Source organism: Eumetopias jubatus, unplaced genomic scaffold (assembly GCF_037043125.1).
Source record: "Eumetopias jubatus isolate StellerSeaLion01/CBP00866 unplaced genomic scaffold, mEumJub1_p1.0 scaffold_17, whole genome shotgun sequence".
Taxonomy (NCBI): domain Eukaryota; kingdom Metazoa; phylum Chordata; class Mammalia; order Carnivora; family Otariidae; genus Eumetopias; species Eumetopias jubatus.
Window position 1 is genome coordinate 76,217,476 of NW_028274823.1, and position 11,560 is coordinate 76,229,035.

An 11,560-nucleotide genomic window follows, 5' to 3' on the forward strand; every position below is an offset into this window, starting at 1 on the left:
CCCTTTGATGAAGTGCAACAGTACTTCTGATTTCAAAGTCCAAATATGAATGTTGAAGCTAGTAACACAGACTAGTGGGATGGACATCACTTGGCAAAATTTGAGTCTTTGGAAAAACTCAGAAGAATTAGACGGGTATATGTAAGTAGTTCAGAACGTTCTGACAAAATATTTTCAAATACTGTTTCACTTCCTTGTATTCCAAAATAATCAACAGGTTTTTAAAGCACATGGTGTATTCAGTAAGAATATGATTATTTCTGGATAATTACCATTGTTAAATTTTATAAAGTAGTTTTGAGAATTATATATAAGTGAGATTAGTAGAAATCAGTCCAGTGAAAGTGAAGAGATCAGAAAAGTGAATATAATTCCAGTGATTTGCTATTGAAATGATTTGGTACATCTTTAGAATTCAATCCTCTAAAAGTGTTTCCTGCGAACTGTGTCCTCAGATTGAACAGTTAGGAGTGGCATTCCTGCACCATCACTGCACCTGCTCCGAGAGGTACCACACAAGTAGCGGATCCAGGAGGGTACGGGGAGAATGCGTCTGGACATAATGGGCTGAAGGAGAAGGGCATCGGAAGTTGACCATAGGAACCAAAATGACGTCTTGGTAGGTGAGGAATAATGGAACCCTTCATTGGAATTGAACCTTTGTTTTAAATTATGAAAACATACATCAATTTCCACAGATAGCCTCTATACACATTACTTACATGACTCAATTATGATACGTTTTAATGACTCATCCTGTAAGATATTTAAATATTTTAATAGCATTTTAGATTGTGCAGTATTTTCAGGTAGTCAGTAATTCTTATCCATTAATACATTTGGGTAGGCGGAGTTGCCTTTGAGACAAAAACGAAGTAAATAAAAAAATATTCATATCCAGGGTATATTCAAGAATAATATCGTCAGCCTATGTTCTTACTTAGTTTAAGCAGATTCTTCCTAATGTCTACATGTCTGGCAGCTTTCCAGGCAGGTAATTTATTATCTCTGGCAGATAATCCTAATTCAGAGGCAGAGCAATATACTGAATAAGGAAATGTTAAGTCCTCACTACTATGTACTTGAAAAAGTGGGGGGGGGGGGTGCGTATTTCGGCACTCGTGCTGTGAAGCCGCACCAGCTGGAGTGGCCTCAAGTGCACTTCTTTCTAAGCCTCCATTCCCTCATATATTAAGATGTAGATTAGAAAGTAAAATAGAGCTCACTTCACAGGTTGATATTTGTCACTCTCTGACATGATATTAAATGTATTTGTTTACAGGGTTATTAACCATTTTGTCCAGTAAAATATAAGATCCATGAAAGCAGATAAAACAATACCTGGTATGTGGCTGATGCCCAATAGATATTTGATGGTTGAATGAATGGATAAAGAAGACTGTTCTACGGATTAAATAATAAATAAAATAACGGATGGGGTGCCCCAGTGGCTCAGTCGGTTGGGCATCCAACTCTTGGATTTTGGCTCAGGTCGTGATCTCAGGGTTGTGAGCTCGGGCCCTGGGTCAGGCTCCCCCCGAGCTTAGTGGGGAGTCTGCTTGAGATTCAATGCCCCTCCCCCCACTCAAGCTCTCTCTAAGTAAATAAACACAATCCTTTAAAAAATTAATTAGGGGTGCCTGGGTGGCCCTTACTTTTGACTAAGAATGAAGAAATGAAACAGTCTTTCCCAAATACATGTGTAAAACAATGTGGAAGGAATTACAAAGCAACATATAAAGTGTATTTTGTAAACTGGATTCCAAGAGACAGTATTTAAAAAAGGGCCATATTTAAACCAGGAAGAACTGGTGGGAGAGGCCTATGAGAGATGTGTCCTAAAGACATGACAGAGCTGGAATGAGTGGATGCGGTGTAGGACACAGAGGGAGGGGTGCGCGGTGCAGAGGGAGGGGCGTAGGTGCTCTTGCTCCAGCTGTCTCTGATTACAGGCCTCTGTGCTTCTGTAAAATGTGGGAGCTGGTCTGGTAAACTTTTAAGGTCTTCCCTCAAGTTCAAACTTTGTAGGACTCCATAAGCCTCGTGTGGCTTACAGCAATGGCATTTACTTAGGTGCAGTAAAAGATATAAGCCCAGGGGAAGAGGCCAGAGGAGGCAGAAAAAAAAAAAGAATGGTTTAAAGAAAGGACTAAAGGTCTGTCATCCACTTTAAAAGGACTCAAACAAACAAAAAATAAACAATTAACGAACTTGGAGCTACGCAGGGCTCTGAGGCTAAAGGTGATAAAAATGCTCATCAAAAGAGAGATGAAAGACTATTAGGGAAATCACAGACCAAACCGAGGACACCAAGAGCACCACTGTGTCAGACCAGGATGAGTTGATGGAAAACTAAACCAGGGATCTAGGTATAAAAGCTCAGGAGAAATGGACATGAGAATGAGAAATGTCAGCAAGAAAGAAACAGCTCCCGTGATGTGTGACACTGGCAAAGGCATATTTTCCTATATCAAAAGAGGGTGAATTCCATCTAAGCAGTCACTGACTATATAAATATAAGGAATCCTGCAATGGAAAGGTGGTTCAAAAGTTGTCTTCTGGTATGTGGTTAGCTGAGCGTGACTGCTAGACTCGATAAAAGGCAGAATTCTACCCGAGACCAGAGAGTTCCTGGGACATCCAGTCAAGAGGAGAGACTGCGTTTGGATACTATATTAAGGAAGGCTGTATAGGGGCAATAAAGTTATGTGGATGTCTTAGAAGTTTTATTTACGTAGCTTACATTTAGCATAATTGAAACATAATGCTGCAAAAAATGTATAACTTTTCTCTACAGATGAGTTTCTCACATGGTTTTAAAATCTGGCATAGCACTGAACAAAATAAACAACTTGTGTTGTTTAACACAAGTAGAAGATAGATTTGGATTTAAAAGCCCTTATGACAGTAAGGGTGATTAAACTTCAAACAAATTACCAATTACTGTGTTTGGAGATACGTGTGTGTGTGTACACATATATATCCACTATACATACATACATATGCACATGTATTTGTGCAGGTGCACGTGTAGATCCTATGTGTGCGTGGGGAGGTGTTTAGGCCATCTTTCCAGATTATGTGTATAAAGGTCACAGCAGATTCTGTCAGAAAAATAAGGAAGTCTAACAATATTGACACTTATTTGGTGATCTGTGCTAATTCACAGGAAGCGCTGAGGTGGCATGCATTCTAACCACATGTGAGCCACCATCTTCTCCCCCTTCACTGCTTGACAGCCTCCTACCTGGCCCCCCACTACTTTCCTTGCTCTCCTCCAACCCACTCCCCACACACAAACCAGAGTGGTCCTTACAAAATGAAAATCTGCTTATGTCATGACTTCCCAGCATGATAAAATCTCAACTCCTCCACATGGCCTACATCGTTACCTACGCACTGGCCCATGCCGCCCCGGGCAGCCTCATCCACATCGTGCTCCTCATTCGCTCCAGAGTATTCCACTCTGGCTAAATGACTTCCAGTTCTCCGAAGCTCAGTATTTTCCTGATGTGAAACCTCATGTAAGCCGGTCATGCTGCCTACTGCACTCCTTCTCTGACTCTACCTTGCTAGCTCCTCTCACCCTTTGTGTCTACACTGAAATTGTACTTCCTCAGAGAATTCTCTGACTTCCGATGGAAACCAGGTTGCCCTGTTATAGTCTCTACTCTGATCCTCTGCATTTCTCTACTATTTTGTAATCTTTGTGAGGACAGAATCTGTATGTTTTCCTCACCCCTGTATCTTCAACATTTACACTGTGCTTGGCACGTGGCAGCTGCTCAAGAGATAACTGAATGAGAAGAGCACTGAAAGAAACCAGCAGAATGTTTTTTCAGGGAAAAAAACCTTTCTCAAATTTTATAGTTTAACTTTTTTTTTTAAGATTTATTTATTTATTTTAGAGAGAGAGAGAGAGAGAGTGAGAGCAGGGGAAGGGGAGGGTAGAGGAGAGGAGAGAATCTCAAGCAGACTCCCCGCTGACGTGGACCCTGAGATCATGACCTGAGCCAAAATCAGGAGTTGGATGCTTAACCGCCTGGGCCACCCAGGTGCCCCCCATAGTTTAACTTTTGAAAGTAAAAAATATTTTAAAAGTGTGAATGGCATCAGAATATAGGAAAGTCAAGCCACCCTCAATTTATAATTATTAAAATATTATTTCAGTACTCACCAGCAATGCTCTTCCGCTTCTGAAATACTGCATGATGGGGAGCAGAGGGTAATGGGAATGTATCTGCAAGGTTTTCAGAGTCATGATTTGCAGTGGTCCTTATAAATTCCATAGCAGCTTGGAGAACTCTAAACTGTAATGCAACAGCCGTATCTAAAAACAGAAGATACTAGAATGTTTTCAAGCCATGTGGATGTTAATTTTTAAAACTGAGTTGATTTTTATTTTCATGCAACATCTAAATTGCCAATATATGTTTTATTAGATGTAAATTTTAAAATTTTGATCAATGTGGGTTTGATAGTAGTAAACATTTTTAAACAGCCTTTAGAAGAAATTGTAAAGCAAATTTTGAAATAGTCATAAAAAATTCAGTGGAAAAATATCAGCTCACAAATTTATTTCATTTTATATCATTGTTTTCAAGAACAGGCTTTTTAACATATAAGGCAAAATGTACCAGAAATTCTCACATTTTTCTGTTTCATACTTATTTAGTATTTGCCATTAGAGAAAACTAATGGGCATTTTTTAAAAATTTTTTATTGTTATGTTAATCACCATATATTACATAATTTGTTTTGGTGTACTGTTCCATGATTCATTGTTTGTTCATAACACCCAGTGCTCCATGCAGAACGTGCCCTCCTCAATACCCATCACCAGGCTAACCCATCCCCCCACCCTCCTCCCCTCCAGAAACCTCAGTTTGTTTTTCAGAGTCCATCATCTCTCCTGGTTCGTCTCCCCCTCTGACTTACTCCCCTTTTAATTCTATTTGGTAAGAAAAATCAGAGGCTTCTCTTAATGTGTTGCCAGCTACTATTTATATCAAGGCATCACTTGTTTAAATTTTGCCACTTAAAAAGACTTTTTAAAGCTGATAGATATTATCACAAAATTAAGGATGAACCTTCAGTACAATAGTTTCCACAAGAAAGAGATTAGGTTCAAATAACATTTTTGGCTACTATATAATTCCCTCCCAAATCCATAAAAACTAAATCTTACTTTGTGTCCTCTTGTTTTTGCTATTTTGAAGATACCCAAGCAGTACAATGAGGTCTTCGATAACTCTAAAATATTGTGAGCCTGAGGAACTGCAAGCATGAATTGTAACTGCTATGAAAAGTTGCTGTATATCACAAGCAAGCAATTTGTACTCATTCAAAGGAACGCTAAAGAAAAAGAACAAACAATTTAAGGCAAAGAGAACTGGATTAAATTCCCATTCTTATGGCATTCACTCATTCATTCAGTATTTACTCATGCTTACTCTATGGCAGGTCATTTGAACTGCATGCTAGAAACAGAAATAAGAAAACATGCTTTGAGTCCTGTCAAACAGTTGACTGTTTTGCAAAGGACCAGATGAGTAAAGAGATAACTATAAACAGTAAGTGCTGCTAAGGGTAACAATAGAGATTAACACAAGATTCCATGGAAACACATAGGTTCCTAGACCTCATGGAAGGTGAAGATTTAGGGGGTATGAACAGGAATGCTCTAGAAGGCTCCTCAGACAAGGTGCATTTGAATACATTACCTAGCCTCTCTGAATCTCACACCAAATTACAGTTATTTTAAGGATTAAAAGAGATAATAGACGTGAACATAGATTAATCACTTATACCTGTTAAATATGAATTAGTTACTTCTGTCCCCCAATTTTGAACCTTGATAATCTACCTCAGTATATGATATTAAGCCTGAATACTTCTCTCCATTTGTTTTTTTCCAAATCAAGCAAGAGTTAGAAATGGTAACTATTTGGGGCCAATTAATAAGAGTAGCATGTAAGCACATTCAGTAAGTACAATTTATTAAAAACAAAACAAAACAAACCAACAACAAACTACTTTTAGAAGAAGCCTGTAGGCAACTCTTCCCAATTAGATTATGTTGTATTATAACCAAGACTAAGTGTTTTGAGGAAATAAAATACTTCGTATTTCTCACATGCCTAGTACACAAATCCTAAATTTAATGGGTATTCAGTAACAATTGAACCGAACTCAGTAAAAGGAGTCTCTCTTGCTCATAGAACCTCCCTGGCCTAGAGAATTGCCAACTATGTATTCTGACTTCTCTTAAAAAATATAGATAATATTTCATGCTTTAATGTGCAGTCAGATGGTACTGCTGGAGATTTATATTTTAACATTATGCTAATAAAATTATGTTGTACGTCATACATGCAGACACCAAAGGCACAAAATCCAAGTAAAAATATAATCTCACACATTTTGTAAAGCTGTTAATCAATTTGGTAGGCAGCCATTTACCAATATACTTCTGGAAACAGGAAATTCATTTACAGTAGTAGAAAGGAGAGTATCAGAAGTTTAAAACATAGGCGTTTGAAGTGAAGTGGGTTCAGTTTCAAGCCCTGTGCTATTTACTAGCTGGATGATCTTCAACAAGTCACTCACTCTCTCCAGTCCTCAATCTCCTATTCCTTGTGGGGATAATAATTTTTATAAGGTCACAACAGAAGCCTGGTAAATGTATTTAAGGACAGTTGAATTTATTCAACTTGTCTTTGGGTTCTAAATACTTAAAAGTAGGTTGTACAAACATCTTTTTTTTATTATGTTATGTTAGTCACCATACGGTACATCATTAGTAAACACCTTTTTAAGTAAGCTTGTTGAAAATGGTGGAAAATATTCTCCCTTCCAAATTCAATTTAATTTAATTAATTTAATCTAATCAGTTTGGTAGGAAAGATAGTCTTTAAAAGTATCTTGAAAAATCAGATGCCCTAATGTAACCTATTACTAAAGTTTTCCCTTTCTAAAATATTTATCAGATGGTGCCATTTTAAATAATGATTTAAAACTTACTTTTTTTCTAATCCATTCAGGGCTGCTACTGTATTACATAACACATACAGTAGACCATTATCCAGCAACATATCTGCTACCTTGGAACAAGAATTTAATATCTGGAGAAGAAGTAAGAGAGCACTATGCAAAAGCATGTTGTCATACAGAGATGTCTCTATTAGTCCCAGAATAGGAATGACAGACCACTTCTGAAAAATTCCCATGTTTTTCACATCTTCCAGGTCAAATCTGTAATGAAAAATACCCAGTTAAGAGCACGTTAGAAGCAACTAACCACCAAATAAGGAAAAATGATTGCAATATGGGTCGTTTTGCTAACTAGATTTTGAAGTTATAAAAAATAAATTTGGGGAGCAAGGACCTTTAAAGGACCTTTAAGATCACAGACCCCGCCCCCAATAAAATATTGTTAGAAGTCTGTCCCAAGGTAAATATACAAACATTCAAATGAAACATGTATACAATTTCATGGTTTTAATTGACTTGCTTTAATTTGTCCATAGGCCCCTTAGGTGCAAAGGACTCCTGCTTTAGGGCTCTATATAACAAGTGCACAGGAAGATATTATAAATTTATTATTAATAAAATAAAATTATTAACAATAAATTATAATTAACAGTATAATCATTAACATATAACACACAACATATATAATTTATATGATTATATGCTGTTACTATTACATAACATATAATAATAATAATAGTATTTGAGAGACCTTGAACTAGTAAAAAGAGGTCTAATGAAAGGAATGAGTTCTTGTCCCAATACTATATGCCTCTGTGATAGAAGGAAATTATTTAAGCATTTTGTACCTTATTTTCCTTATCTGTCAAATACGTGTGGAGACACCTGCCCTACTTTCTTCTCAAGGCTGTTGCGAGAATCAAAGGAGATACTGCAGAATTGCTTGGAAAGAGCTAAAAGCTGTACGCAAATGAAAGTGCTATTGTCACTACTGCGATTAATAAGTAAATTCTTCAAGGTCTGAATTGGTCTACTTAATAAGCAAAAGAGACTTATAATGATGATGAGAGGGGCGCCTGGGTGGCTCAGTCGTTAAGCATCTGCCTTCGGCTCAGGTCACGATCCCGGGGTCCTGGGATCAAGCCCCACATTGGGCCCCTGCTTCGCGGGGAGCCTGCTTCTCCCCCTCCTCCCTGCTCATGCTCTCCCTTGTGCACTCTCTCTCTCTCCCCCAAATAAATAAATAAAATCTTTAAAAAAAAAAATGATGAGACACACATTTCTCACTACACTAACACAGAGAGTGGTAACAGTTTCACTTTTTGGCCAAACCAGGAATTCCAGGTGATGGATGTACTCTTCTCCCAGAAAACCTGGAGGCTGAGGGGAGTGGGAAGCTTCTCTATGGATCACTCATGTGATCTGCTGCTGGGCAAAGGCGAGCCACCTTCTTTTCAGCTACCCTTCTCATGTTAACACTGTGTGCCAAATCTTAACTGGTCACCTTCTTTCCTTTGATGAAGAATTTGTGTCTAGTTTCTAACTAATGAATGAAATACAAAGGAAGAAGTTAGAAACAAAATCATATGGAGAATAATAAGTTGATTTACCTGGAAAATGACTTTTAGAGGGTTTTTTCTAAAAATGACCAAATAATTTTATTAAGATTCAGCTTAATAAATTTTATTTTTAAGACAAAAGATCCCCGATTATGGTGGAGGAAAGAACCCACTTACTCCTCATCAAGGCCAATACGTCGACCAAAGAACATTTCAATGAAGCATTCTAACAATTCCTGTGTTCCCCGGTGAAGATACAACTGGTTGGCTAGCAAGGAAAAGCCACGGTTCTTTAGGAATTTATCTTTTTGTTCTTTAGATGCTCTATTAAAATACGCATCTAATAGCTAAGAAAAAAAATTAAGACAATTTAAATAATGCATTAAAATTTTATAGGCTGTAGAGAAATCAGGCAAATACTTGTTAAGTTACCATTTACTTTCATATGCATAGAACATAGAAAGCTCAAAAAAATGCAATCTCCATAGCAAAACAAAAATAATCTTTTCTTCTGACTACTTTGGAATGCTAATGATGACTTTATCTTGGTGATCTTAATACCTTTGTTATGGGGAGACTAACTTTTTTAGCTAAGCATGGACACCTAGTAGACTGGTAGCTCACTCGAGTATAAGTACAATATTTGTGCTTTATTCTGAAGGAAAAAAAATAGTCAACACTGTACTATCCTTTCCCTGTAAATGTGTGTGTGTGTGTGTGTGTGTGTGTGTGTGTATCTCCTAGACTTCATTTCTAGACTTCTTGACAGATTATTTATCCTGAGCACAGGCCTAAATTTCCACCCTTCCCTGGCATCTTAAATGCAACACGTGTAAAACCCAATTAATTATTTTCCTTCCAAACTCAATCTTTCGTGGTTCCAATCTTAGAGCACACAGTAGCGCCACTTTTCTAGATTTCACAGTTAATCTCACTTTTGGCTTTTCCAGCCCTGACTGCCCACGGGTAATTATGAAGGTCTCTCCCCTTCATTCCAGCGAATGTCTCTGAAATCTGCGCGTCCTTCGACTTCCCATTTCCCCAGCTCAGGAACTCATCATTTCTCCCCCGGACTACTGTGCTAGCCTAAACAGAGTACTTCCACCTCTCCTCCGCTGCAGTCTCTCCCTCCCAGTGCTGATAGATGATTCGTCCCCAAACACACATCTATTTACTGACCTACTTAAAAACTTTCCAAGTTTACAGCATGATACCAAATGTACCTTTTGCATGACTCCTTCCTTGGTTCCCCCGTCAGAATTAATTGCTTTTCCTATGCTCCCACTCTTCTTTATTAATATTGCCATTGAAGCACCCATCACAAGAAGTCTTTACATTTTATTTAGTTGGGTAGATGTCTTTCTCCCTCACTAGACTATAAACGCCTGGAATGTGGAAATCGCTCTACTTTATACCCCACCTAGCAACTAGCCCAGTGTTTTGCACATGGGATGGAAGCTCAATAAATACTGTGTTGAACTGCAAGTGCTTCAAAAAACATCCTACTTAAGACAAACTAAAGAAAATGAGAATCTCTAAAAGACCATTTCAATATTGGGTTGTTTTCTAATGGAAACCAATCATATCAAACGTTTATTCATTCAACACTATGCTTAGTACCTAGTGTGCACTAGACACAAGATGCCCATCCTCATGGAGCTGATATGTCAGTGTGGGAGAGTGAAAGAACAAGCACACAGATAGAATAAAAAGATAATTCCAAGACATACCTGGGATGCTAGAATAAATGAGGAGTTGGACACTAGAGGGAAGCTATTCTGAAAGGTGATTGGGTCTCTGAAAAGGTGACAGCTGAGCTAAAACTTGAAGTAAATGTTTAAGATTTGATACTACCCTGCAGGAAAGATTTCCAATGAACTATGTGTTCCTTGTAGTTGGTAGACTTAAAAAACATATGGGTATGAATCTATATATGGAGGAGAGCTTAAAATTGCATGATAATACATATAAAAAATGACTAAGAAGTAACAAACTACAGTTGACCCATGAATGACCCCCCACAGCTGAAAATCTGCATATGACTTCTGACTCCCCCAACCTTAACTACTAATAGCCTCTTGTTGACTGGGAGCCTTACTAAGAATATAAACAGTCGATGAACACACAGTCTGTATGTTCTACGTATTCTATACTGTATTCTTACAATAAAGTAAGCTTGAGAAAAGAAAGTGTGATTAAGCAAATCATAAGGAGGAGAAAGTATATTTGCAGTACTCTATTTATAAAAAAAGTTTGCATGTATTAAGTGGACCCACGCAGTTCAAACCCGTGTTGTTCAAGGGTCAAGTGTATATTGGTTCATTACTCCTTAGAATAAAATAAAGCTTTAGGTCTACTTTAACACATATTAAAACAACAACACATCTAGAATTTGTCCTTACTTTAATAACTCCTTGTTGTATAGCAGGTGATGGGTGGTTAACGAGGACTAAAAGTGTATCTGCCTGAATGAGCTTGTCCATCACATCTTGAAGCATAACATCGGGCAGGATGAGAAGAACTCCACTTAAGAGCTCATATAATCCACAGCATATAGGTACCAAACAGTCTTCCGTTACACTAAAACAGAGACCCCAAAAGTCTTACTAACACAATTATCAGGAAGACAAGTACATAATGATTACCTGAAAGCACTGTAAGGAATAGTAATAATTTTAACCTGTGAAACAAAGGTTCATAAAATGTTTAACTGTGACTAGCAAATGTGCCATCACTTTTTTTCATTTTATTCATCAGCGATACAGTTGAGGCATACAGTCTATTAAACACCATTCTATTCCACAGCTATCATGTGCAATAGGGTGGTGGGCATTAGCCACCTCTCAAGCATTCAACAGGCATATTTGACCAGTGTCTACTGTACCTCACGGCACAGGCAAAACATTCCCATCACCACAGAAACTCTCGCAGTATGTTGCTACTTGCTGCTATAAATCTTATAGCTTCCCCGAAGAGTTTTTCTCTAATAACTGTAAGAATTAAATAGA

General features: G+C 37.7%; 1 protein-coding gene across 6 annotated transcripts in view; it reads right to left on the reverse strand.

The window, feature by feature from the left end:
• The window catches only part of LYST (lysosomal trafficking regulator), a 163,904-nt gene that overhangs the window by 62,472 nt on the left and 89,872 nt on the right, over window positions 1-11,560 (reverse strand). For 5 of the 6 annotated variants that reach the window (XM_028104635.2, XM_028104637.2, XM_028104634.2 and 2 more), the window contains exons 24-28: window positions 10,955-11,132; window positions 8,730-8,899; window positions 7,024-7,254; window positions 5,189-5,355; window positions 4,178-4,330 (exon numbers count right to left, since the gene is read on the reverse strand). In XM_028104635.2, coding sequence (XP_027960436.1) covers window positions 4,178-4,330; window positions 5,189-5,355; window positions 7,024-7,254; window positions 8,730-8,899; window positions 10,955-11,132 — 899 coding nt within the window. Of the gene's footprint in view, window positions 1-496; window positions 659-4,177; window positions 4,331-5,188; window positions 5,356-7,023; window positions 7,255-8,729; window positions 8,900-10,954; window positions 11,133-11,560 lie in introns of all 6 variants that reach the window. The other variant, XM_088019927.1, reaches the window with a different exon arrangement.